The sequence below is a fragment of the Vitis vinifera genome, chromosome 1 (assembly GCF_030704535.1).
Source record: "Vitis vinifera cultivar Pinot Noir 40024 chromosome 1, ASM3070453v1".
NCBI lineage: Eukaryota > Viridiplantae > Streptophyta > Magnoliopsida > Vitales > Vitaceae > Vitis > Vitis vinifera.
The window spans coordinates 442,171-469,698 of NC_081805.1; the positions used below are offsets into that span (position 1 = coordinate 442,171).

Genomic DNA, 27,528 nt, shown 5'->3' on the forward strand with positions numbered 1-27,528 from the left:
AGTATGCAACTATATGTTGTTTTTCTAATAAAAGAATGACTAAGATGGATAGGTTTTGTCAACAGGATTGCTAATTTCAGACCATCTTTTTTCTGTTAAAAAATGAATCCCCTTCCTGATTCATCGTACCAAAGTATTAGTAAAGTAAGCCAATCATTTTATGCTGATTTAGAATGATAATCACAGAGAAGACCTTTTCAACAATATTGTAAGGGGTGTTTTGCAAAGATTCTTATGGATCATATCTAATCAATGCACCTACAAATCTGGAATAATTAACAACTCAAAATGACACCAAAGTATGTAATATTATGCAGCTAATCAACAGAAAAAGTATGCGACAAAAACGGATTCAAGGAAGAATTCTAATACAACTAGGGTATGGTGTCATCATATTCAAATTTACAGCACTATCAGAGATAAAAAATGGAGTGAAATATCAGGTACAGGTAAACAATACAATCGGAATCATCTACAGCTTTGTTCTCCTAACTTTGTCCTACATCATGTTGATGTAAGTGTGGAGATTCCTCAACCGTTGCCACCCTTGGCATCTTTCTTTTTTTGATGATGCTAAAGGCTATGTTTGGTTCCCAGAAAATATTAGGGAAAGAAAAAAAATGTTGAGGAAAATGATTTTCTTATGTTTGGTTTTCTTATAAAAAATACGAAAGAAAATTAAATATAATTAAAATTATTAAGAGATTTGTATATTTTTAAATTATTTAATCTTTATAAAGAAGAGTTAAATAAATAAAAAAAATTGAAATGGTATATAAAAATAATTTATTTATTTTAAATCCATTTTTTATTTTCCTTCACTTTCTCTTTCCTTTTACCCGGGAATCAAACATAGCCAAAAGGAATAGGCAATTAACAAATGTGGGAAAAAAACAGACCTCAACCCAGGACAAGATGGAGAACCGCCCTTTTGATTGAGAAGAGGGAAAGGATGACTGCAAACAATGAGCCTTTGCATTTTGCAACAACCTGTGATTTTCGTCAGTTCCAGTGAAACCCAAAGGGGCAGGGCAGGTAGGCATCTTGAAGAGGTGGCCTAAGAGGTTTCTAGCATTCACTCTCTCAACAGCATTTGTATGGACAACAAGCACAACTCAACCAAATGCTGCTAGCAGCATCACTTGAAGTCGCTTCAGTGGCTCTCGGTTGCAGTTGCTTCTGTGAAAGCTGTTTCTCAGGTTGCTCCTTGATTGAAACATTTCTTTCCTCTTCTGTCAAACTGTAATTGACCAAAACAAATTAAATCATTCTGCTTGTAGAAATGGAACAACGCCCAAAAAAAAAAAAGATGTAAATATTGCTATATGTGTGACACATTGGAAAATAAATTACAAACAAACTCAACATGCAAAAGGTATGTGAAGACTGTGAAGTAAATGGCAATAAATAACAAATGATGAATAAAAAGAAACTCATCATCAATGCAAAAAAAAAAAAAAAAAAAAATGAAAGAGGAAAAGAGCAAAAAGAGATGCATTTTCAATTAATTCTTGACATTGGACTAACAGTATAGTAGAGAGAGAGAAGCATACATGGGGGACGAAAAACAACAGTGTCCACTACAGTTCCAAAGGTAGCAGAACGCCCAGCTACAATTAGAACAGTAGCATCTTGGCCATGCACACTTCTTCTTTCTGCAACACACAAAGGGTACATTCCTCATCCAGAGTGCTAGGTTTGGAACTTCCATACAGATTAGGCATGTATATATGGATTGTGTAGATGTATTCTTATTGTGGAGAAACATAGTCATATCCACTTTACATGCACAGATAAATACACAAATACAGAGGCATTTCCATGGTAACACCTAGGCACAAACAGAGGTTTGTGGACATACACGTATATGTATTGAGTGTCAATGCATATGTGCACGTATGAGATAGACAGTATAGAATACATATATTTGCATGTATGCACATTACTCAATGCTTGTCCATCCATTAGCATATAGGTGAATACGTATGCAAGAAGAGAAGAACTTTATGCAAAAAATGTTTTACTCTAACTACACAGAGAATGAAATTAACTTACATTGGAAATGCAAAAGAGCGTGAGCTGGTTGCACTCGCATCAGAACGGCGCACGCTGCTAGAATTAAAAGGCACCTCTGGTCGAGCTATCTTTTCAACATTTTGATCAGCTGAAGTTGGTGGCACTGGCACATTATCCTTGATGGGTACATCATCCTTGATGGGCTCATTTGCTATTGCAGTCATTTCTAAGTCCTTTCCAGTATCTACACTCTTACTGACATTATCCCCTAACCGAGCTGGTGGAGACGAGCTGAACACAATCAACTCTCCAGACTTGGTTAGTTCTCCAGACTTGGTATGATCTCCACCCAACATGAAAATATGCTCTCTGGAGAAACTACTGTTCCCTACATGGATGCTGAACAGTGACTCGTTGGAAGCAACACTCCATTCCAATGGAGTTGTTGATTGACTTCTGGCAAACACAGAAGATGGAATCCTATACGGTTCATCATCTCCTGACCTTTCCATCGATTGGACTGGGGGGGATTGCGTGGGTGACATGCAGTGAAATGAAGTCTCTTGTCTGAGATCAGAAACCTGTGATGGTGATGCAGGACCAGGAAACCCTGTATCATTTTCATCTTTTAGTTCTAGTTGCGCATCCTTATCACTTTTAGTTTTGCTAGGAGTCACTAAATTCGTATCCACTTGGAAGAGATCTGCCGATGAAGAGATTGATGAAGATGAAGATGTAGAAAATTGTGACCCTAACTTTATGGCAGCAGGGGCAAATGGATCAGCTTCATTGACAGTAGACTCTGGATGTGTTCTTGAATGCTTGCTGCTTCCGCTCCCATGTTCCAGGTCCATAGCTAGCTGAAGATATTGATGGAATCCAGGCTTGAAATGTAAGAAAAAAAAGGAACATAAATGAGATTTAAAATTTAAAGTGTGTATTTAGATTCCCGTGTGTGAATATTGATCCTTGAATCTTGACTGAGGAAAGACATTATAATTCTTCAATACACAGAATGCATACATGCAGGAACAGCCTAAGATTGGGGGGAATGTTGGCCAATCAACAAAATGAAACAAAAAACCTTAAAAACAATCTTAATTTGGCAGCTCTCCTCATATGGGAAGGTAATGCTCCAACAATATGGCAATATCTAATTGAAAAGACATACAATTCTTTCATGAATTGGGAGAGAGAAACCTAGCAGTAGGTAGTTGTAAACTCCAACTATATAAGATCAGTGCATGAAAGGCACGACTAGGTCCACTACCTACTTTATGCATAAAAATTTCTCCCTAGAATGCCAGTCTAAATGAGGTTTTCCATCTCTTCCTTGAGAAGCAAACTTATTTTAGCAAGAATACACAGCTTGCAAACCACTTGTTGCTGCCTTCAGACTTGATATGTTAATCCAGTACAATTAATTCAATACCTTTCCCCCATAGACCATGCACTGTCTCATGCGCATATTATATGCCTGATTTGCCAACACCCGGCTTCCCATTTCCACACAGATCTATACAATTTTCTCAGAGCAAAACAAACAAACATATAGATGACTATTTGAAAATCATAACAAATAATTGATAAAAATCCCTTCACAAATCTCATAAATGCTGTGGAAGATCCCTTTCCCCTTCCCTTTCAAGTCCAATATTCCTTAAGCGGGAACTTTCTAGAAGAAATCCACTTGCCTTCATTTCAAATTGGGCATTCCTCTGCTTAATTTCATTCATTCTCTCTAAATTTGTTTCTTCATTTTCAATACATATCAGCTAAACCCAAGAATATCATCACAATCATCAACCCAAAACCACCGTGAAGACACTTACCTGAATCCCAGACCAGGCCTTCTATCCCCGAAAGAGGCCCCAATTCCAGCCGCTAAAATCCACCTGCCGGAAGCGGCACCGGCGATTCCCAGCTCCCCCTTTTTCCCCGCCCCAATCTACAAATCACCCACCAAATAAAACACCTTAATCAACTGGGAAAAGTCAACTAAATCAAATAAAAATTGACTGAAGTTAAAATTCAAGATCACCTGATAAAATTGAAACGTGGATTGGCTCAAAAAGATCGCAAGAATTTTGGTTTTAAATTTAGCTTTTGAATTGATTTTTAAATTGGTTATTGAGAATGTGCGAAAATGGAGGAAGAAAATGAAATGGAAAATGTTGGGGAAGTGAGGGTTGTGTGGACAAATAGTGATGGAAGGCATAGCGGCAGCGTCGGAAATTTCATCTCCCAAAATAACTAACTTTTGTGGTCTTTCGCGCCATCCCCAACTACTCTTTTATGCTTAGGCTGAAATTACAAGGTTAGGGTTTGGGTTTGGATGGCCTCCTCGACAATTTCATTAAAACCCAGGGGTATTATTGACTGAAGTTAAAATTAATGACATTGGCCCTGAATTTAAATTTTAACTATAACTTCAGTATGGATTTTAAAAGCAATAAAAAAAAAAGGCATTATGATAGAAATAAATTGGAGGTAATATACGGAAAACAAATATAAAACTATTTTTCTTTTATTTTACATGTAACCCTCGAATCTATTTTTTCATAAAATTAAGGTGAGAATAATTTTATAATTATGTTTTCAACTTTTATAATCATTAAAACTATATTTGGTTTCCGGAAAATATGCCAAAAAATACAATGAAAAAAAATGTAGATGAAAAGTAAAAAAAAAAAAAAAAAAATGAAGTAAAATAAAATATAGATTTAAAATTAATAATTTATTTCATATGCTACCTCAAATTCATTTCACTTATTTTTTTTTCTATTTAAAAATTAAGTAATTTTAAAATATATAAATTTCTTTTTAATATTAATTATATTTGATTTTTTTTTCTATTTTTTATGTTGAAACTAAATATATTTTTCAATTTTTTTAAAAATATTTGGTAATTATATGATAAAAAGAATATTTGGTAATTTATTTTATAAATAGGTAAAAAAAATCATTCATTTACAATAATAAAAACTAAAGGACAACATAGTAAGTGAAAATATATAGTAGGGAAAGTTGTCAATATTTTTTCCATATAAGAAAATCAATTCATTTGTAAAGAATATATAGTAAGGAAATTATAATTTATAATAAATTCTATGTAAGAAATTAATTATTTAATTAGTAAATTACAAATTCAAGAATGAACTTTTCTTTTCTATATCATCATTTTGAATGAAAATACTTTTTAATAATTTTTTTAAGAGAGAATTATGTTTGAATGGGCCAATTTGGGAATAATAATATTTTCGGAACCCAACTTTCCATAATGCAAGATATGTCCACTGTTTGGAAAAATATTAAAGGAAACATGCATTCTGGTCTGATGTGTTATTTCATACCGAAAATACCCCTCCATTGTTGATCGTCCCTTTTTTTAATCCTAATCTCATATCAAATACTTTTTGCATAAAAGTTGGGTTATAGATGAGTTTTCAACAGATACAAATTATTATTTTCAGATATTAATATTATCTCATCCTCTTTCCTCAAATATTTCTTAATTTTAATTTTTTTTTTTTACTTTCCACTTACTTTTTCCGTACGACTTAAGAATGTGATCGATCAGTTATCAGTTATCACACCTCTAAATGATATCATCAAATTAAAATATATATATATATATATATATATATATATATATCATAAATTATAGTATCTAATAGAATATATCTATAAACATTTAAAGCATTTTTGTCCACACCCACTTTAAATGCCATAAAAGCTACCTAGAAATCATTCAAATGATCGACTCTCCTTTCAATTTCAGGAGGTGGCGTAACTTCATCTTCTTGTGGCGCAGAAGCCACCCTGTAATCACATGCAGCCACTGTTAAGTGTTGATTTACTGCAGAAAACAACAAATCATTTTGCCCACTACTCAACACCAGAAAGATAGAAAGGTAAATATCTATAATCAAAATTGCAGAAACATCCAAACTTGTACAGGGCTTTCTGTCTCATGATGGTTCCTGGAACCATATCGTGTGAGTTTCTCTATCTTCACTGTCACAGTGAAGAGGGAAGCACCACTGAACTTCTTTTTTCAGGTCTCAGTATCTGGGGCTAATTTCAAGAGGTATAAATCCTTTCTTTCTATCTTTTTTTTTTTTTTTTTTTTTTTAATTTTTTTTAGAGGTGTTTGTTGGTTGTTTGATTGGTCCACGAATATCAGATTGGGTAATGGGTTTTCTGAGTTTTTCTAGAAACTGGTGGGTGGAGTGATGAGTTGGGGGTTCTCTGAAGTTATTCTTGTCTTGTTGCTGATACAATTGCTACAGTTGAACCCAATGGTGTAAGCAATTCCTGGATAATGGATTAAAATGAGGCAATTTCTAGGGTTTTGAGGGTCGAGGTTTGTATTTCTGATACATATTAGAATCTATTCATGCCCTTCTTGATTTGAGTTGAATTGTTGGATCAAATCCTGTGTTTGTTCTTCTGTGGTTATGTAATTTCTGCAGATTTCTCTGTTACATCCCATTGGGTGATCATAAATTGAATCTTGGTTTCTGTACTATCATTTGGTGGGGATATATTAATTGGGGTTCTGGCTTTGATAGATCTATTGGGTTCTTTGCAGAAATTGATAATATTAGTTACCCTCCAATTGGTTGCTGAGAAAACTAAGAAATAAAAATGAAATTAAAATTTTTAAACTTAATTCTTATCTCTTGAGTTGATTTTGTTTCCAAAAAAATGGAGGAAGAAGAGAAGAGAACACTCCTTAGCTAGATTTTATCTTGTTTTTCAGGTTACAGACAAATAAAACTCATCTCAACTAAGCCCTGCGCTTGTACTGGGCTCGGTTGAGTGGGGATTTTTGTTTTCTGTGGTTCTAAATAACGAAACATCCGAGATTTGGTCTTTAATTTATTCTATTTTCCCATTTTCTCTTAGCTACCATACAAATTGAATTATTTGCCTCATTTGTCTATCGAGCAAAATTGATCGTGTTCTTGGTCAAAGTTGATGGTTTTGGTCAGGTCTGTTTAGGCCTAGATCCTTAGGTTTGATTATTTCATTCTGTGTAATATGTTGTTTAACTGATGAATTGATTGTATTTCTTATACATTCTTTTGATTTTCATGTTTTACTCCAGAAATGCATAAAGAAGACGGGTAACATTGATACCATCTTGCACCAACGAGGCTGCAGTGCATAGGGTGACATCTAATACCCTTTTCTACTGATGCAGACTTTCCCTTGCTGCAATATTGTAGAATCACATGTAAGGGAGAAAGTAAAATCCAATGGAAGCATCCCAGACACCATATCGACCTAACAGCATCAACACATCTGCCTCATCTCATAACATTGTAAGGTGTAATGCAGATGGACATGCAATTAATCTCTTTCAGGGGCCTGGTTTCCCAGGCCGGAAGAAAAGAGGGCATGGAAGCCGCTCTTGGATAGAAATCGATCAGAATGGGAACTCAAAGACCTTGGAGCTTGATAAGGCAGCTCTTATGAGATATTGTTCTTTGCCTGCTAGAGATCTCCGCCTTTTGGACCCTTTATTCATTTATCCTTCTACAATATTAGGCCGGGAGAAGGCTATTGTGGTCAATCTTGAACAAATTAGGTGTATAATCACAGCTGAAGAGGTTATCCTGATGAATTCCTTGGATGGTTGTGTTGTTCAGTATAAGTCAGAATTGTGCAAACGTCTTCAAAATAATAAAGATCAAGCTGGTAAAGATAGCACCTATTTACGACACTCGCTCCAAAATTCTTATGCCTTTCACTTATGATCTATTTGGTTGCAGAAGATATTTGAGGGAAAGGAAATTTGGTATCTTACAAGTAGTTAGGTGTATTGTTTGTTGTAAGATTCCAAAATTTCGTTTCTTTTCCTTGCTAGGGCAATAATTGAAGCAGCATGCTCTTTTGAAATGTTTTCAATTGGTTTTGGATGAAGCCCTCTCTCCTTTTTTCCCTTTTGAAAGCGTTTGTCATAAGAATTGGAGAAATCCTGGAATTACCCAAAATTTATGTTTATTTCGACCCTATTGTCATCCCTTGTTTGGGATCATGTAATATGCATGAAGACCAAGCTCTGCCTTTTAGGAACCACAATCTTGCAATGATCCTTGAGTAGTGCTGCAATGTTAAACTTAGGAAAATTGGTGTATCTGAGTGAAACTCTAGACAATTATCAACTTCCAAAGGCTGAAGCCCTCTATTACAGTAGTGCAATGAGAAACCTCAGTGTCTTCTATTGGATGAGTCATCCAAGGTCTTTGCTAATCTCAAGAAACATTCTTCGTTATAAATAAATTAATACGTAGTTATTGGATTCTAAAAGTCCTACAACTGGATCTTTAGTTTTTTATTTTTCCTTTTTATTTTATTTTATTTATTTTTATAGCATGTTGTAATGAATTGCTTACAGTTTGTGCTGATCTGATTCAGATGACTTGCCTTTTGAATTTCGGGCACTGGAGCTGGCTTTGGAACTAACATGCATGTCTCTTGATGCTCAGGTATGCAATAAACTATGCTAGTGACTCATTGTGATGGCTTTCTTTTAAATATTATTAACGAAATAAATTTCTGTAACTCAAAATTATATACTTGAGTAGATGTGGAGTACAATCCATGTCCCTACTTGTTACGACCCCCGCTGGGCAGAAGGATACCTGCCACAAATCTATAACCTTGTAATAAGCCTGTAACTTTCTCTATATCAATAACAAAGCCCGAATTTGATAACATATAAGTGATGGTATGCAACTAAGGAGAACCCACCTGAGCTCAGTTAGGCCTTTTAGGCTAGGGAAGCGTGCTCTGAGGCTGGCTAGTTGACATCCATATCATATAAGCAGTAGACTTGGCAGCCATGCTAACTCCATGAACTCTTTAGCTTATTTGTATTTCTTTTTCATCTGTCATCACATCAAGGAACATTGAATTCTGACAAGCATATACACTGCTTTGGAAATATAAGCATACATGTTTCTGCATAATTTTATTTTAGTTCATATTACAAAAATGTGGAAGAACTGTTAGGTGAAAGTATCACATTGACAAAGTTGGATTTAATAGGTTAAAGAGCTGGAAATGGAGATATATCCCGTGCTAGATGAACTAGCATCATCCATTAGCACTCTTAATCTAGAACGTGTTCGTAGATTCAAAGGACACCTTCTTGCTCTTACTCAACGAGTTCAAAAGGTAAAAATAATCAAATCTAGTCATCATTTCCCTATTTGTATTTCTGATTCCACTTATTTTCTCCATTATTAGCTGATTGAATTTTTAGGTTCGTGATGAAATAGAACATCTCATGGATGATGATGGTGACATGGCTGAGATGTACCTGACAGAAAAGAAACAGAGAATGGAGGCTTATCCCTGGAATGACCTACATTCACTGAGTAATGTGTCAGGTGGGACCAGAGTGCTACCAGCATCTGCACCCGTTTCACCGGTGGAGTCGATCAGTGGATCCCAGAGATTGCAAAGGGCTTTTAGCACTATAATGAATTCAAGCAAACATGGAAGCTTTACGGGTTCATCTAATAATGGGGAAAATATCGAACAACTTGAAATGCTACTTGAAGCATATTTTGTTTTCATTGACAATACTCTCAACAAGCTGTTATCGGTATGAGATTATTGACTTCCTAAAAATATGTATAAATATATATATATACTCAAACCTTTTCTAATTACCTTATGATTGACCAAGTGTCAATAAATCAGCTGGGATATAAGAATGCTGCCCATTCAGATATCCCCTTGTAATCAGTTGATTAATATAGGGTTCCAATTTGTGATCCTAAAGAATTGCCATGTGCAACTACATGCAACATGTGGAAACTGATCCAAGGTTTCTAATAATGTGCCTTAGAAGAATCGCAAATACAAAAATCTACTATGCAGAAGCTGCTTGTGGAAGTTTTAATTTCTTTTTTCTTTTTTATTGTTGATATGCAGCTCAAGGAATACATTGATGATACTGAAGACTTGATCAACATTAAACTTGTAAGGAATTGTTCAAAGACTAGAAATTTTCCTTCCCTTTTCCAACTTTTCTTTGAACCACTCAATGTAACAACATATAAAGATATCATATCTTTACTCTTTGAACAGGGCAATGTTCAGAACCAGCTCATACAATTCGAGTTGCTTCTGACAGCAGCCACCTTCGTGGCCACAATATTTGCTGCAGTGACAGGAGTGTTTGGAATGAACTTCACAGCCACAATTTTTGATTACCCGTCAGCATTTAACTGGGTACTGGTTATCACTGGAGTTATCTGTGGCTTCTTATACTTCTCTTTCTTGTTGTATTTCCGGCACAAGAAAGTTTTTCCATCATAGCTTGCTGTGTAAATAACTCCATTTCAGATTATTACTGCCATTAAATGATAATTCTGAGCTTCTTATCTTTGAACCATAGTTTCTCCGAAGCTGTTCCTGTGATAAAATTTAATGCTTTTGGAGCAATGTGGTTCTGTGCTTGTATGCTCCATTGGCACAATTCTTTTCCCATTCTATCTCCCTTTTTTCTTCCTTGTGGCTGGACTATTCTCCTACTTTAAAGGGAAAGCTCATTCAACCCACATTAAACTTCAAGAAAGGCTTGTTGAGAATGTATTTGCCTTGTACAGTTGTGGATTTAATATATGAAATTCAAGGAAGTTTTACTAGAGATAGTGCAGATATGTGAATGAGCTTTGAATGGAATTGAGAAATGACAGAATGCTTTCCCTGGAAAAGGAATTGAAGCACACTCCATTCCTTATCAGTCTGTATTCTCTGTTGTCTAAAGGGAGATTCAGCCGCCTACTCACCATCCATTTCAATGATAAACCCTGGACTGCCATCTACTGTTTCTTAATCCTGCCTGAAATACCTGTTGTTGCTGGTACAAGCTCCAGCTCTCTGCATGTTGCCATACTTTATGCAGCTGATCAAGTTTTGACATTGACATCTATTTCTTGTAAGTCTGGTATCTCTTTTTCTTCCAATCTTTTCAGTAGATTACCCCATAGGCTTGGTCCCATCTCCTGAAAGAATTCCCCATTATTCTCATTTTGGTCTCGTGGTTTTCCCTGTTACTTTTAGATCTACTTGTGAGGCCTTGTTGGATGAGACATTGATGAGCAGCAAGGTCCATATGATCTATGGGTCTTATGACTGAAATATGTTGGATACACACTTGGTATGTAAGCTTATATTGTTTCCAGGGCTTGGAAAACCTTGAGTAGAGAACTGGTCACTTTCAATGCTTCCATTCATTTGATGCAGCCCATCTGTGCACAATTATGAAAGAATTCTGAATATTTCTCGTTAATACTCTGATAGAATACAAAACTATTTATACATATACAGAGTCTTGGAAGAAAAAGGAAAGGAAACTATCCTAAAATTATGCACACTAAATCTGGTATACCTATTCAGAATAATCATTCAAATTTTTTTCAAATCCCTCAGATTTTCCACCTATTAACTTAATCATGATTCTGCTTGTCATAGATATAGACACAGATAAAGAACAAATCAAATTCTCAGGAAACTGTAACAGTATCCTTCTTGTCAATTAAATTACAGAAGAACGGCACATGTTTTTTCAGACAGTGCATTGATCTTGGCCCTCAATTTATCAATGATCTTTTTTTGTGTGTGTTTCTGTTCTAAGGTTGAAAATTAAGTGAATGGCAGAGAGCTTTTCATTCATATATCATTGGTCATTCATAGAATACAACATCCTTTGAGCATGTAAAACTGCAGCAGAACCTTGCCTTGTTTTTTCCACAATCTGCTTTATCAAAAGCTTTCCCATCTCATCTTCTTCATCATCCTCACTCTCACCAACCTCATTTGATCCCCAGCTCCTTGACGTCCGTTCTTCCCAAGACCTGATCATATCACAAACCAAATTTCTCGACAACCATCTCTCTCCAGTGATATCTTGATGCATGATGGATCCACCATTCCCACCATTCCCACCTAGGGATAGTTCTCTATCAAATGGGTGCATCTCCTTGATATGGTCAGTATTATATATAGTCTCTGGTGGAACCTCTTCACCTGTTCTAAGCATCTTGCTGATCTCTTCACAAGCCTCATTGTATGCTTCTAGGGTTTCCCCTGACAAATTTATAACCATAGGATGGTTAGTGCCTTCATCCATAAAGATTGGGCTTTCCTGGGTTGATAAAGATCCTACTTCACTATACAATTCCCTCGTAGAGATTATGCTTTCTTGTCGCATGGAGTGTGGCCTCTTCTGGTTGTTTTGAAGAGCTGCCTCGAGCTCTATGATGCGTGCTTCAAGCCTTGACTGGATTACCTCATGGAGACGCAAGCTCAGCTCCCGAGGTGATACTGCATAGTTTGCAGAATGATGGGTTGAGGATCCACTTACATCAAGGTCCGAGTCTGATTGCTCACCAGGTTGCCTGTTAAGGGTGTCCACTCTCAGCTCTCCCTGAACCACATCTGCGATGAAGTCAGGATCAAGCTGCAACCAAGTATTTGAAAGTATTATAATTCCATATAACAAAAGTCATCTTCAAATGAATCATACCATACATAACAAAATTGAGCTTCATTTAGACTAAAATAATGAATCAATGCTAATTAATCATAATACATTATGCTGTAAATTGACTGCTTAATTTGTTGCCTGTATCCAGTTACAAAGATAACTACTCAACTCAGTTCCAGCAGTAAATCCCACTGCCTTCCAGTGTTTTGTTTATAATCCAGATTTGAGAATGTTGGTGCTCACTCTGGAATGAATTAGCACATAATCACCCCCTCAGCAACAAAAGAGATTCTGAAGGGGCTAGTAGAAAATGGACAGCAACTTAAAAGAACTTCCAACAAGCCTGGATTCAAGAATGATAGCCCTGAAGATTCACTCTCTAAGACAGAGTAAAAGAAACAGCTGAAGATTCAAATGGGAATATTCGAAAAGTACCCAAAGTGTAGTCATTGATAAATGCGGATTTAAGAATGTTGTTTCTGCTTTCACGACAGGCAGAAGATTCCACAAGAATTAATAAGAATATCAGTAACTAATGAGTCATGTACGTGACCCACTTTATAAGAGCCCCATAAAGATGCAAGCCTTTGTCAGAGCCCATTTTTTTCCTTTTTTTTTTCTTTTATTTAAAACAAACAATTTTTATCTATTGTTCATGTAAAGATATAAACTGTATAGTGTCAATGAAAAGTGTCTACTGATCTCTACATGTACAAACTTTCTAGGGCTCTGGAGCAAAGGAAAATAAAGGTTTGAATGAGATGGTCTAGTCTGTGACTCTTTGTAGTTAAGGTAATGGAGACAACAGAAGTAGAGTGCATTGAAAGGCAAGAAAGATAGCGACAGTATGAATTATGACAATTGTTTGAAGCAAATCAGTCCAAGGGAGGATATGGACTTCAATCATGAGAGGGTTGGTATTTACCCAATAGGTAGGACTCAGCCTATGTGATTAATATTATGGTGATGAAAAGGACACCATCACTTTAATGCTTGAAAGTATCAGCAGTTGAAGTTTTAAAGGTCTCATCTCATGTGGAAAGACATGTCAAACAGAAACCAAAAGATGGGAAACAAGTTTTAAAAAGAATGCATTGCTGCATAAGCAGCAGCCAGAATCTGTCATTTTCCTGGATTCTGGTTCAGTGTGGAGAAAAAGCATAGCTAATAATGTCCTCATATGATATCTTCAAGAATATTTAAAGAGTTGTTGGAGAAAAATTGAAATACAATATGTCACCATGTTGAAGGAACATAGATTGTGTATTCAACTTATAGCCAATATATGAGCAAACATATAAGGTTAATCGTGAAATCTCTAAAGTTTCCTTGCCCCTGAAGCATTGCACTATATAAAACAAGTTGAACAAGAATCAGAGGTTATCAAAATCTAGGCCATGGAATGATCACAGCTTATCTATGTAAACTAAATCATATGCAGTTCAATTTTAAAAGATTCAGATGCATGCTTACCCCAACAAAATCCGATAGTCTCTCCAAACTAGACGATGCCTTCATGTTCTGCTCCAACCTCTCCAGTTCAGCTTCAAGCTCCGCCTCAATTTTACTAATCAATTCAGAGTTCTCTGTATTCTGATTGTCCGGCTCTTTGGCGTTGAATTTGGTAGATCGATTGAATTCCTGTTCAAGTGACACAGAAGTTGGTATCCCACTGTTGAAGGAGCAATCATTAGTTTTCATGGATTCAAAACCCTCATTTGTGAGATCTTTGACAGTGAGAAAATCTTTCATTTCAAGCTCCTCATGTAAATCCTCAACCAAGTTCTCAGTCTGCTTTAACTGCTCATTTAATTTGTCCACTTCTCTCTTACTGGCAACCAAAGTGGCCATTACACCAATAGTGATTCCAAGAAAGAAAAGAAACATCCCGTTGGGTGATCCTGATGAGAGTAAAACCATAAAATGATATAAATATTCAAGGAAGAGATGCAATCTATGAACGTAACAACCATTAAATCAGATACAAAAATCCACACGGAAATGATTACATCTTCACATTCAGCTGCAGGTTTACATGAACAACTAGAATATAGAAAGGCTTCTGTACACACGGAATAAGAGCACTTCTACTATAGCATTAGTGGTCACACCAGAAACTAATATGTATGCATGGTAGAAACCTTTTCAGTCACCTTCAATGCAGAAGTTCATTTGGTTTCATAGACACCATGTCAGACACCTTTATCTCTGTTGGGATTGGCTGTCTAAAATTTCGTTCTTTTAAGTCTTCTTTTGCTTGCATAGACAGTCTTATAATCATAGTGTGAAAGATGTGACTAGAACAAGAATATTAGAAGAATTCTTGCTAATTCCAAACCAACATACAAGGCTTTTTTAATTAACAAGTGGAGTAGATCATTCGATTGTGAACAAGCAAAGAAGTGAAAAGCACGAATGCTAAAGATAGTGAAGCAATTTCATCAAACCATGTGAATAGAGTACAACCTTGTGAATGGAATGCTTCACTAGATGCTCTTATACCAGGACTGCTCGATCTTTGAACCCTCCCCTTTCTGACATTTTGTTTCAATTTCCAAGGGAGCTGCAATGATCCAATACTTGGTAGTGGTGGAAGCCCCAAAAGTGTCTCATTTTCCTCCAAGTGCGTGCCATCTCCCTTATGAAGCTTCTTTTTCTCACTTTCAAACTGCAACTCTGCTCTAAAAGAACCACCACCAACTCTGCTGATTACTCGGCTGCCATCAGTCGCCAACAACGGTCTCACTGTAGGAGTATATGGAGATGGCAGTGAGCTGAATTCGTACTCATTCATATTTTCATGCTCCCTATACAGCTGAGAAGCGACACAACTTTCTAATGAATCCAGTGGCTTAATAGAATACTCAAGAGGCCTTCTACTTCTAAAAGCCTTGTGTCGCTTAAATCTGGTCTCTTGGGTCGTAAGGACATCTGTTAAATTATCAGAATTGCCAGAAAACTCGGCCTTTCCCTTCCCATCAAAATCATTAGTAGAAGCTACTCCTGTAGCCAAATCACCAATCTCTCCCAAGTTTTCACTACCTAAAATATCATCTATGCCTAATTGTTTCTGCCTCAATCTCCGAAACGGGCCATTCCGCTCTTGTATTTGTTGCAGCAAATTACGGGGTTTAGACTCCCCAGATAATGATAGTGACCCTTCCTTTTCGTTTGAAAAGTTCTGCCAGTACTTGGCCAAATACCCAGCACCAGCAGCTGCTGCAACAACCCACAAATCCATGTTCTCTCTTTCTTGACTCAAAAAATATCAACCCAATTGTCAAACTTTCCCATAGAAAAGCCCTTCTCTCCTGAAATTCAATGCTAAAATCCCAGATATCAAAGAATGAAATACTAATAACCAGGTGTATGAACTCAAAAAATGGACGAAAATACACATATATACACATACCCAGAAGCTAAAATGAAGTCAGAATGTACATAAACAGGAAAAAAATTAACTAATGCATCCAATTGAAGAAGGAAAACTGTATTGTAGTAAACCCCATGAATGAAATGAGGCATATGGTCCCAACATGAAGGCCTGGAAATGTCTTCATTGGAATAAGGAATGAAACAAAACATTCCAAGCCACTAGATTGCGGTTGCCTAGGACCAGTCACACCCATTGCTATGTTATCTGTACTGTTGGAGCCAAAATGAGGTCATGAATTTTTATTAATTAAGAAAATGAGGGGCTCTCAGGGCTCTCAATGTCTTCAAAAAAATGAAATAGGGTATGTATTTTGATAATGGGAAAGCTCGCCATTATGTAAAGTCCTAGTGAGAAATTGATTTACTTAAAATTTTGTTGATGAGTTATTTGGTGGATTTTCACACTTGTTTGGAACAAAATCAGAGAAGAATTGAAGGAAATAAAATTTGGGTGATTTGGTTTTGTGGGTATTTTTGTTAGGAAACGAGTATCCCATTCTCACATGGGATATGCCCTCATTTAAAAAGTGCAAAATTTGGAAAAAAAAATTCTTCCACAGCAACGAGACATTGCCAAAACAGACATGAAAAAATAAGGCAAGAACTTAGAATAAGGCTTTACTCAGATCTTGTCTGATTTGAAAAGGATGAGGTATGGTCCTTGGTATCGTATCTAAGTTTGAGAAAGTATTCAGTATCTACACTACAAAATATGATATAATCATCCTTTTATACTACCATATCATTGAAAATTAGTTATTGTTAAAATAAATAAAATGATAAATTACATCTTTAAGCGTTGAGATGACAAAATATGAATGAATGGTTGTACCATATCTCCATAATAACATGATACAACAAAAGTACTGATACTCTCCCTCTAGGTTTTCATTTTCATTACACAACATACATGGAGGATCATGCCATCTCAGCATTATCATGTTTGCAAGCTTTCAATATTTCTCAACATGCAACACAGCCATACAACTACTACACGACCACCACATGGAGTTCTTTTGAGGGTTTCAATATCTCAATCTAGATAAAGGGAAGAAGAGAGATCTTGGTTGAGAATGTTGCAGAGAAAAGACACCTTAACAAACAAATTTCAAGAGCATGGATTCAACCCATTAACAATTGCTTTAAATTTAAAAACAAACCCATTTTTTTTTCATTAAGGAATCCAATACAACAAAACTATTAAAAATGTCTTTGTTCCTTTTATTCCGAAATCAAGATGCCAAGGTGCTGCTTGGGCAGCTATCCACAGTGCAGGCCAAGATGTCTCTGTAACCCCTGGATATTCTGAAAGAGTCATAAACCTTGCCATCCCTGCTCTTCTTGTATTCAAACAACAGGTTTGAATGATCAAATGCTGTAAGTTTTACAAACCCATAATCATAGTCTTTGAAGATGCTCCACTTGGTGTTGATGGTGGTGAAATCTGCAAGGCTTGCTCCTCCCCCACCAGCAACCACATGTATTGTTCCATTCAAGGTGCCCTTGTAATAGTGCTTCTCTTCATTAGTGCAAATATTCTGTAGCAGTAAAAAGAATAAGACAATCAAATCATTGGTTAAGGAAGAATACAGATTTAAATCTGGGTAGTAGCATTTTCAGTCGAATGTAAATAGCATAGACAACTAGTTCAATGCTTAATGAAATGAAGATTATGATAATGGATCATGTAAAGTCATTCATCAGCATTTAAAGAGCTGCTTTGTTTATGATTTACTCATTGCCCCAGGACTCCTGTAGGCAAAACTATAGTACTTGGAGCAGCTAAGGGCTTGGGTGGATGAATCAAATGGCAAGCTCAACAACACTCTAGCCAAGCTAACGGTGACTGCACAAACTCATGAGCAGCTCCTAAAACAAAGGAAAGCTGGGCAAACTTCCTGGACAATCCCTCCAAAGGATGAATCAGTAAGGGATGGAGGAAAATGAGAATGCAGAGACACAGAGAATGAGATGAAGAGAGAATGTGAGAATGAAAGAATGTTGGACTCAGCTCATGCTGTCACCAAGAAAGTGAGAGCTTCTTGGTAGTTCCCATAGATGTCACCAGTTGTTAGAGCAGCTGAGAATGAGCTCAGATAGATGAATCAAATGGTGAGCCCAACAATTGAAGCCGTCAATGGGAACAAGCAAGAAGCCATCACTTTCATGGCTCTCCCTGCTTATTCCCATTTTTCCCCATCCCTTACTGGCTTATCCTTTAGAGGGGGCGGTTGGGTATCTATTTGTTCATCCAACCATCCTTTATTGTAGGAGTTGAACCCTGGTTGGAGTGATTTTGATTAAGGCACTTCTAGTGTGTAACGCTTTTTAAAAGTAACTTTTTGAAGAATCACCTACCAAGTGATTTTCAAAAGTTTGTCAAACACCTAATTTCTGTAAGAACACACTTCCAAACATTAGGAAACACTTCTAACTCTGTCAAAACCACTTCCAAACAGACTCTTCAGACAGTCACCATCAGCTTGGCTAGAGTGCTGTCGGTCTTGCCATGTGGTCCATCCACAATGGCCCATTTTCAGCTACTTCAAGAACATTCTTTATAAGTGTACAAGTTTTGAAGAAATGTTATTATTACTAGAAGGGTTGTTCCAGGAAGTAATTTTAAAGAAGCAGCAAAGACCAACTAATAAGCATTAAACAATTTCACTGTCCAAGCAACTTCTAAAAGAAGATACTACCTGCTTTTTAGAAGTTAGATAGAGTGATTTTCATGGAGTGGAAAGAGAAGTATTTGAATGAAAAAACGTCAGTAAAAATGGTATTTCCCTTCAAAAGTAACCTTCTGTCCAATAATCAGAAATCATTCCAGTCATCAATAAAAGTCTCTCTTCCAAAAAAATTGCTTTCTAATACATTTGAAATTGACGACCATAGACACAAATTGCATGAACAAACACACTTGAAAGTAGTCCCAAATCCTACTTTAACTACATGGCTGATAAAGAGTAAAGATAGAATTTAATGGGTCTAACTTGGTTTCTTTGGAACAATTAAATAAGACTTTCAGGTTAGTTCAAAATGCAACAAGGAAACATGAATAAGGTCAGAAACATCACTACATACCTGATAAATGGGACAAGTCCTTTCATAATTGTGCACATGACCATACATGGCAATGTCAACCTTGTACTTCTGCCAAAGTTTTTGAAGGTCGTCCCTTCCCATTGGTTCAGCAAAGGATCCCTCTTCAGCATAAAAGGAGGAAGAAGAATAACCAAGAACACGATGTGCAAGAAAGATCAACCATGGTTGCTTCTGTCTATCAACAGAGGCTAGACAGTGCTCAATGAACCTGTATTGCTCTGTTCCCTCTCTCCAATCATGTTCTGTGTCAGCTATGCAGAACCGGAACATGCCAAAATCAGTGGAGTACCTGGAAGAAGAAGAAAAAAGGGATAATGTTCAAGACCAGTAGCTTGGAAATTCTTTTGGAGAATGACTTTAAGTTTAGTAGAGTAAGAAACATGAACCTTCATTGTAAAATTAGTACAAGTACATGTAATATACCCAATGGCATTAAGATTCTATATCCTTGTATTTGATTAGATAACAACGCTTTCACATGGAATTAGGGAGTTAAATATAATTATGGAATCTAATGGGTGGATTTAAAGATTGAAAATATAGAAACTTCTCAAAGTGCAAGCAAGCAAGAACTAGGGATTCGTTTGTAAATAAACAGAAAGGAGCCATGATGCAGACAATGTTGAGACTAGGCTGGGAGTCAACCCCCCTTTCCCATCCCAATTGCTTGCATACATGATCCAAGCCTCAATAGCACAAATTTCACTCAACTGAAGAAGGTTACATATGCTTAAATGAATAAATAAGCAATAATCACTAGTTATAAAAAATTTAGAGCATCATGATGGACAGAGATAAAAAATGTGAACATAATAAGAGGTAGAAACTACCAACAAAAGTTAATCTGAAAAGCATTAAGCACAACAAACTAAATTAAATCTATGATGTTATTCCAAGGTTCTCATACCAGAATTTAGCCCTGTTCTCAGCAGGCACATAGAACATAGTCTCAGCCAGCACACCACATTCTCCTCCAGAATCCAGGTTTCCATAGAAGGATCCTGTTCCAGGCCAGTCCCGCTCATGGTTGCCACTGGAAGGAAAAATCACCAATTGTCACATAAGATAGAGCAGGATATGTGTACATTTTCCAACAAGGTTTGCAAGAGAATTATGCCAAACCTTGCAATCATGTATGGCACTGTTGAGGTAATTGACTCAACCTGTGCAGTAAATTGATCCCACTGTGAAAGGTATCCATTTGCATAACATATATCTCCAATGTGGAAGACAATATCAATGTTCTTCAAATCTTCAATAAGCTGCTTAGTAGTGTTAAGAGAGCCACGCTGATATTGGTTGTATTCATTAGAACCATCAGCCTCATCCTGCAAGGTGAAAAAAGAAATTACTTCTGTAACTGCACCTAACTAATCCAAACAGCTATATGGGACAGATTTCATAATCCTAAATAAAATTTTAGAACATGGAAACTCTGGAGTATGTGAAGTAATGGTGCCAAACATGAAGTGTCCAATAACCAAAAAGAAGAAAAGTTTATAGTTCATTCTAAGTTACCTTAAAGAGTGTTTGGTAAATCAAGTTAATGACTTAATATGACTCAATGACTTCATTTAAGTTATTAAGGACACCAAGTATGTTTGGTAAAATAACTTAATGTTACAACTTCAAGTTAAAAATAGCTTTCATAAATCAACTTCATGACTTAATATGACTTAATAACTTAAGCATAATTTAACTTAAAGCTATTTTGAGTCACTAAGCATTAAGTTTTACCAAATGCCCTCTCTGGACACTTTTGACTGGTTTTTTTGTTGCATGGATATGAATAAAACACCCATATCTGACATTCTATATTAGATATATGCTCCAATTTGGCTTGGTATAAAATGAGAAAAGTGAATATTAGGTTATTTGGATATATCCCCAAGTCCTAAAATTTGGAAATCGCCGACTTTTAGATTAGATATATGCTGACACCCCACACATGGACGTAAGTACATCTAACATAATTGATATCAAAAGAAGCAGCACAATCCATAAAGAAAGAAATATACCCCTGGAAATTGATATTCACTTAAAGTTGATAAAGGTAGTGCATACACCTCAAGTAGCCAATATTTGATAAGCATATATTCCTCCCAGAAATAGGAATTTAATCCTACCAGTTGATGACAAATCTATACAGAAAAAGCCTATCCAGACACAATGATATATTCAATGCTTACATCATATCAGCTGGTGTCAAATCCATAATCCTCATGATAGATGAAAGAAGGTTTAAGATTTGATATGCAAAGTAGAGTTTCCAAGAGATTACAAACCTTTCCCATGTCACCAAAAATGACAACACGTTGTAAAGAGTTTTGACCAGGATAAGGAGAAGCCCTAAACTGGTATTGTTGACTCCAAATATATGTACCATTGAACAATCTATGCCCCAGCTTGTAGCTATACCTGCACAATAAGCAAGAAGCATAGATAATGTTCATCTGGAAATAAAATCAAACTGAAATTCTTCATAAAGATCCACAATTGTTATCACATGAAACCCAGCTCATTTAATGATCAAAACAGTTGTATTTAACAGTCTTTTTTCTTTTTCTTTTTTCCCCTTTATATCAAATGGTAGATATAACAGATTGCTTCACAATGAGAAAAGATTGTTTTGTTAAAAGCTACCAATCCTACTGCTCTCTCCTGTCCCCTTCCCAGCCTCTTGTTTCTGCCAACTATTGCAAAATTTCTAGATATCCTGCATATAGAATTTGTTCATGACTAATTTCACCAAATAGGCATGAGCCTGCAACTAAGCAATCAGATCCAAGAGCAAAAACCCAAAGCAATTGTGAAAATGATAATATGAGAGAGAGGTCATATATATCTTCAACTCCAGAGCAGATTTAGAGCACTTATTTACTTGAAGAAGCAAGTAGGAATAATTTCATATATGTTTACATGTGAATATCTAGTTGATTTCATCTTGGTGTTAAAAGAAACCCTTAAGAATATTGTCCCAGCCATGCCACAATTCTTGGAGGTATTGTTGATTTCCTCTTGTGTATATAGGGTGAGCCCTCTCCTTTGTTAGGAGCCTTCAATCAAACATTTGTTTGCTTATCAAAGAAAATATTTTCGTTGTTGCTTTTACTTTTAACTTTAAACAAGCAATTTGATTGAATATTATACCATTAAACAGAGTAGACTAAGGTGCAGGTGATTAATGAACTATAATTGCAATTTCCAAGAGAAGTGAAGGTCAAAAGAAGCAAAATTTCTACCAACAAACTTCAAACTAAATCTCAAATTACATGGTATTTAGTTTGATGAATAGAACAAATAAAACTACAAATTTGACTAAAATTTAAGATCTATAATGAACATCATATGCTAGCAGATGAGATAACATACACTAAGTTCGGCCACAACTCCTTCAAGAAACTAGTATGTATGTATCCAGGATCACGCCAACCAACTGTGCTTGCTGGTGCTCCTGCACATAGACATTCATATGATGTATTATCTACCAAAGAAAAGTTGAGTAAGTGGAAGAACATAGAGCATCTTAACCCATGTCTGTAACCAAAAAAATATGCTTAAAATTTTTAGTTCTAGAAAAAAATTCTAAGCTTTCTGATCTGATAAGGTTATAACAAGATTTGGCCATTGTGGACATTTATTCATCATCTATGGGTAATTATTTGTTCACCATATTTTCATGTAGAATCTATTCATCATCATTCCACAACATAATGGGCATAGACAAGAAGGTTATTATTAGTTCACTATATTTTCATATAGGATCTTTTTCATCACTGGTGCATAACATAATGTGCAAATTCTCTATTCCTGTGCCTATTTATCTTACACATAAGAAGCACAGCACCCTCCCAACACACCCCCCTCACCCACAAAAAAGAAAGATTGGACTTAAGGTGACCGCAGTTTTTGTGCTATTATCATATATTTAATTTAGCAAAACATCTAAATAATATGAAGATTCCATTTTTAAAGGTTTTTCCATGTCAGTGTACTACTCATATTAATTCAAATGAACCATAGTGATCATGTTTTTTCTTGGAATAAAATTTTTGATGCATTGACTTTTTGTGTATGTTGAGATCAGCATGTGGAGTAACATCAATTTCTAAAAGTTGCTAAAGAATCCATTGCTAAAATAAAGTTGATTTGCCATTCGAATGTGTCTTGTAAGAACAATATTCAAGAGAAAAGGAAATTTACTCACCACACATGCTCCTACGATCAAAAGTCAGTGTCCCAGCTGGGGAACGCACCTTGTCTCCTCCTTTCAGACCCCATTCAATGAAAGGTGCTGCATCATTGATCCCGTATCCACTCGTCCATGTTACAGTCATCTATATATCATATTAAAGTTTGCTATCTCAGCATGGAATCATGAGACAAATAGAACACACATAATCACGAGTAAAGAGAAGGTCTTTACATGAAAGACACAGGCCCTACACCAAAGAATGGATTAAACAGAAAGATAAGCCAGCAAGATGTAACAAATTTTTTCCCTGATAGATATATTTTATATGCAAAATATATAAATCTTTTACTCTTCTTATATACCATGTAAGGCATGTTCCCAGAGAAATGTAGTGTTGAAAAAATTAAACTTACCTCATTCCATACTTTTCCTTGTGCCAGACGAGGGTAAACTGGTGCATTAGGATTTGCAAAAGCTACAGAATTTGACACTGCCACCAGCTTCGGCTAATAAACAAAGAATAAAATCATTTCAATGAGCATCACAATTGCCAGTACAACCTTTAGATGTAAGAAAAGAATGACAATAACAAGGGAATGATCTAATATAAAAGTCCAGTAAATAAGAACTCAAGACAGTTCACAATCATCCTCTACAAATTGATTCATGCAAGAGATGACAAGCCAATGATCTACATAACTATGTAATTATAGGCCAAAGACAGTTACGAGCATACATTTACTAATCCGCCAGAAAATAGTGCAAAAGAGAAGTCTGATCTCTGGTTGATCAATTGAAGCTTCAATGATCCTTTCCCTGTATTTTTGTAGTTAGGACTGGTGTAATTTGCATACTGATACTGCAAGAGAAGATTGCAAGGTCAATATTCACATAGGAGGCCATCTTCCAGATCAAGGAAAAGCAGGCTCAGGATCCATTTAAAACACAGTCATGACAAAACAGAAGGACACAAACCTTAATAGGCGCAGAACACAATAGTGGAGGAGTAACCCGGATATCTTCTGGAAGACAGGTTGAAGCACTGAAATTATGGAATAGATGTTCTTCCAATTAGTTCACTACAATTAAAGTGAAATAAAAGGCACAAAAACCATTTTCCAAAGTTTCAGCTGAAACCAAATCTTCACAGAGAGTATTAATATTCAGTGGCATCAATTTACCTGAAATTGGCAGGAGAAAATACCCCAATCCAATCATCAACTGATGGGCTTGGGGAGCTAAACTCTACAGTCACAAATTCTGTATTTTGTCCCTAAAAAGTGAAGAAATGTTGCATCAGCCTCAGAACACAATGTACACCAAAGAGGATTTAACTACTATGAAAGTGGCATTCTGTCAAGAGATGCAAACTGATGTAGAACAAGATGGATACCAAGCCAAAACCAAGACTACTAGAAGATATTTAATTTTTTTGTTTAGAAATTTCTAATTTTGTTTTATGATATTTATCAGTTTCTAGGATTTTATTAGTTAAAACTTGTTCATATATGCATTCCTATTCTTAATAATTTTATGGACTAGGTGGATAGACCTTTGGTAGCCTACCTTTGAAGGAAAAATTTTGGAGAGCTCTTTTTATTAGATGAAGATTTAAAAAGAGCAAAAAGTGAGATTTACAACATATAAGTTTAGAGTTTGAGTGTGGAATTATCTAGAATTGCAAGATCATTTATGGCCTATAATAAAATATATTTTTTCATACAAATCAAAATAATGTAAAAGATCATGCTGAGGATTGCTACCAAACCAATGTGTTGTGAAGGTGATTTCAGTATTATAAGGTATGCACAACTCAAACCAATGGCAAGAATGAGGATAACACACCACAATTTATTGAAGAAAAGTTCACATCATGATGAGAAAATCACAAGGTTGTGAAACTACGATGGGGATGAGACATCTCTTGAATGTGTTGACTTTATCACAAGACAGCATCTATAAATTGAAACTCTAGAATTTGAGAACGATATTTTACAAGAAGATCATACTGAAATTTCAAACCCAAATGAAGAAATGACAGAGCCAGAAATTGCATGAATTCCTAGCTAAAGTTAAATTTTTTCATAACAGGAACTTAATAGGAACCAAGGCAGGCCAATAATTTCTAAGTCTGAAGAGCCAAGTTACTTTCTGAAAAATGATATGTTACAATTTATAAAAGAATTCATTTTATTGAATGTGAAAATTTTAATTTAATTTTCAATCTTTATTTTGTGGATCTTGTCAATCAGTTGAAGGCTTTTCCCAAAGACTTTCTAACTGCTAATTCATCTATATTGATCTTTATTGGGTTGAAAATTTTAAATTGAAGACCAAAGAAAAGGAACTTTTAACTGCTAAAATTCTCGATAACCAATTGAGAAAAGAAGAAGAAGAAGGCAAATGCATTCAAAATATGTATTCCATTTGAGAGGAAGATTCCACTTTTGGGAGGTCAACCCATAACAAGTTCTGTAAGTGGAGGGGACGGATGCAGGACCAAAAAACCCACCAAACAAACTCATAGGTTTTTTTCCTACTGTTTTCATGATTATGTCAGAAGTTTCTAGAGTCTTAATTGTAGAAATTAGATCCTTATAGAGTTTTAACTGTTCTTACAGCTTTATGGAGCCTACGATTTGGTCTCCTAATGTTAAAAAAACATAATTTTTTATTGCTTGTCTGATTAGAAGCCAGGATTTCCGGATTGAAAAAGGCTAGCATATTTTCCTTCACAGCTATTAAATTAGTCTAGGACCAAATGATGCAATTGAATCTTACCCCCAATCCAAGAACTGTAGGAGAGGCTTTGACATAAGCTTGATCATGAAGAGCAAATTTTGCATTGTGAATAGCAATCTTAGCGAGAGGCTGATCCCCATGTGATATTGCCCCTTCAATGCAGGCAAGAGCCCACAAAATGGCCAACAGACTCGCCCCAAAAACTCTCATCCCACCAAAATCTGAAATCAATCCACCAAAAAGAACAAAGAAAAACGGGGACAATCAAGAAACATTTCTGCAGAAACCAAGTCCTATAAACCAACTTACAAAACAAAAACACAGGCAAATATGTGGGGAAAAAAAAACGTATAGTTGGATTGCCACTCAGACAAACAAGCGAACCCAAATTCAACAGCCAATTCAAATTCAAGCTAAAAGAAATTGAAGATTTCAATCCTCTCTACTCCCGCTATTAGTTGAAAATAGAGATGATATCTAGGACATCAGAAGTAAAACTTGGAAATAAATCTTCACATATACATATGATTAAATGAAAATATATCAAGAGATGCCTCAATCTACAGTTCCTTCTACACTAGCTCATAATCTCAAAAACCCATACCAGAAAAAACAGCATAAACAGAAAAACAAGCAACTGGGTATCAAAGAATTGGATCAACTAGAAGAACAACTGAACAAGTGGGTTGCGAGAGAATGAAAGATGATAGTTCATAATCTCCCAACCCCATATTAGAAAAAACAAAATAAACTGAAAATAAAGCATTTGGGTATCAAAGAATTGGATAAACCAGACCTGTAGAATAACTGAAGACGTTGATGTTTTCTGAGAGAATGGGAAATGAAAACTGAAGTTGAAGACAACAGCAATGAAATCCACTATTATAAAAAAGGACTCTTCGGATATTTCAAAGGAAGATTCTCTGTACCAGCTCAACGGCCGATGGATTCTTCTAATAATGGATCGTATAGAACTCTATATTTTCCTTCTTATGGTTTAATGCCAAACAAATATTCAGAATAAATAGTAAAATCCATATTTTCTTTTAATTAAGTTTTTTTATACACATTTTATTTTCTATTTTTAAAAATAAAAAATAATAATATATGAAATAAATTAATTCTTATATATATGCTTAAAAATTATTTTCAAAAATTAAATATTAAATATTCAATTTTTTGAGATAAATATTAAACAAAACTTTTATTTTATATAAGAGTTGTTATTATTTTTTATTTTTAAAAATAAAAAATAAAAAATATATTCAAATAGTACTCCTTTACTTATTTTTTGATTTTATTTTAATTAATAATTATTTCTTTCAATATGCATTCAAAAGGGGCAAGATCTCCAACAAAGGTCAACCCACCTTTTTCAATTTCCTTTTTAACAAGACATTTCTTTTCCTATCCACACTCCCACTTGTTGGATCCATTATTCTTCTAATGTTTTTCTTATAAAAGAAATTTATAAAAAAACAAAAAAAAAACAAAACAAAACAAAACGTGTTTTGATTTAAAA

The 27,528-nt window shown here is 35.4% G+C and overlaps 4 protein-coding genes across 19 annotated transcripts; 1 reads left to right on the top strand and 3 right to left on the bottom strand.

Moving 5' to 3' along the window:
- Nucleotides 1-321: 321 nt before the first annotated feature.
- LOC100854459 (uncharacterized) lies at nt 322-4,320 on the bottom strand. 4 transcript variants are annotated; one of them, XM_003631150.4, is made up of 5 exons: nt 4,058-4,320; nt 3,849-3,964; nt 2,056-2,876; nt 1,554-1,655; nt 322-1,240 (listed from the first exon to the last, which is right to left on the bottom strand). In XM_003631150.4, exons 3-5 carry the CDS (start codon nt 2,868-2,870, stop codon nt 1,084-1,086), a joined length of 1,074 nt encoding a protein of 357 aa, XP_003631198.2. In that variant the 5' UTR covers nt 2,871-2,876; nt 3,849-3,964; nt 4,058-4,320; the 3' UTR covers nt 322-1,083. The 4 variants fall into 4 exon arrangements, with proteins under 4 accessions (XP_003631198.2, XP_010649781.1, XP_059593205.1 ...); XM_010651479.3 differs by having other exon boundaries at nt 2,056-2,900; XM_059737222.1 differs by lacking the exon at nt 1,554-1,655.
- A 1,395-nt stretch (nt 4,321-5,715) lies between these two features.
- On the top strand, nt 5,716-10,429 carry LOC100262794 (magnesium transporter MRS2-5). 10 transcript variants are annotated; one of them, XM_010651454.3, is made up of 8 exons: nt 5,938-6,106; nt 6,234-6,382; nt 7,130-7,722; nt 8,443-8,513; nt 9,076-9,204; nt 9,293-9,637; nt 9,970-10,017; nt 10,126-10,429. In XM_010651454.3, exons 3-8 carry the CDS (start codon nt 7,281-7,283, stop codon nt 10,354-10,356), a joined length of 1,266 nt encoding a protein of 421 aa, XP_010649756.1. In that variant the 5' UTR covers nt 5,938-6,106; nt 6,234-6,382; nt 7,130-7,280; the 3' UTR covers nt 10,357-10,429. The 10 variants fall into 10 exon arrangements, with proteins under 10 accessions (XP_010649768.1, XP_002274070.1, XP_059593210.1 ...); XM_010651466.2 differs by lacking the exons at nt 5,938-6,106; nt 6,234-6,382 and adding an exon at nt 5,716-5,930; XM_002274034.5 differs by lacking the exon at nt 6,234-6,382 and having other exon boundaries at nt 5,733-6,106.
- A 1,088-nt stretch (nt 10,430-11,517) lies between these two features.
- Nucleotides 11,518-16,244, bottom strand: LOC100257668 (uncharacterized). Of its 3 annotated transcripts, none has more exons than XM_010651443.2 (4): nt 15,942-16,244; nt 14,996-15,840; nt 14,003-14,430; nt 11,518-12,502 (listed from the first exon to the last, which is right to left on the bottom strand). In XM_010651443.2, the coding sequence occupies exons 2-4, from the start codon at nt 15,768-15,770 to the stop codon at nt 11,720-11,722; spliced, it is 1,986 nt and encodes a 661-aa protein (XP_010649745.1). In that variant the 5' UTR covers nt 15,771-15,840; nt 15,942-16,244; the 3' UTR covers nt 11,518-11,719. The 3 variants fall into 3 exon arrangements, with proteins under 3 accessions (XP_010649745.1, XP_010649739.1, XP_010649735.1); XM_010651437.3 differs by having other exon boundaries at nt 14,996-15,853; XM_010651433.3 differs by having other exon boundaries at nt 14,996-16,244.
- An 826-nt stretch (nt 16,245-17,070) lies between these two features.
- Nucleotides 17,071-27,028, bottom strand: LOC100252537 (probable inactive purple acid phosphatase 1). 2 transcript variants are annotated; one of them, XM_002274082.5, is made up of 13 exons: nt 26,803-27,028; nt 26,046-26,227; nt 24,446-24,537; nt 24,240-24,306; nt 24,001-24,123; nt 23,678-23,770; nt 23,277-23,406; nt 22,442-22,523; nt 21,355-21,487; nt 20,192-20,397; nt 19,977-20,102; nt 19,049-19,358; nt 17,071-17,502 (listed from the first exon to the last, which is right to left on the bottom strand). In XM_002274082.5, exons 2-13 carry the CDS (start codon nt 26,214-26,216, stop codon nt 17,197-17,199), a joined length of 1,839 nt encoding a protein of 612 aa, XP_002274118.2. In that variant the 5' UTR covers nt 26,217-26,227; nt 26,803-27,028; the 3' UTR covers nt 17,071-17,196. The 2 variants fall into 2 exon arrangements, with proteins under 2 accessions (XP_002274118.2, XP_010649726.1); XM_010651424.3 differs by lacking the exon at nt 26,803-27,028 and adding an exon at nt 26,611-26,799.
- Between the last annotated feature and the right edge of the window lie 500 nt (nt 27,029-27,528).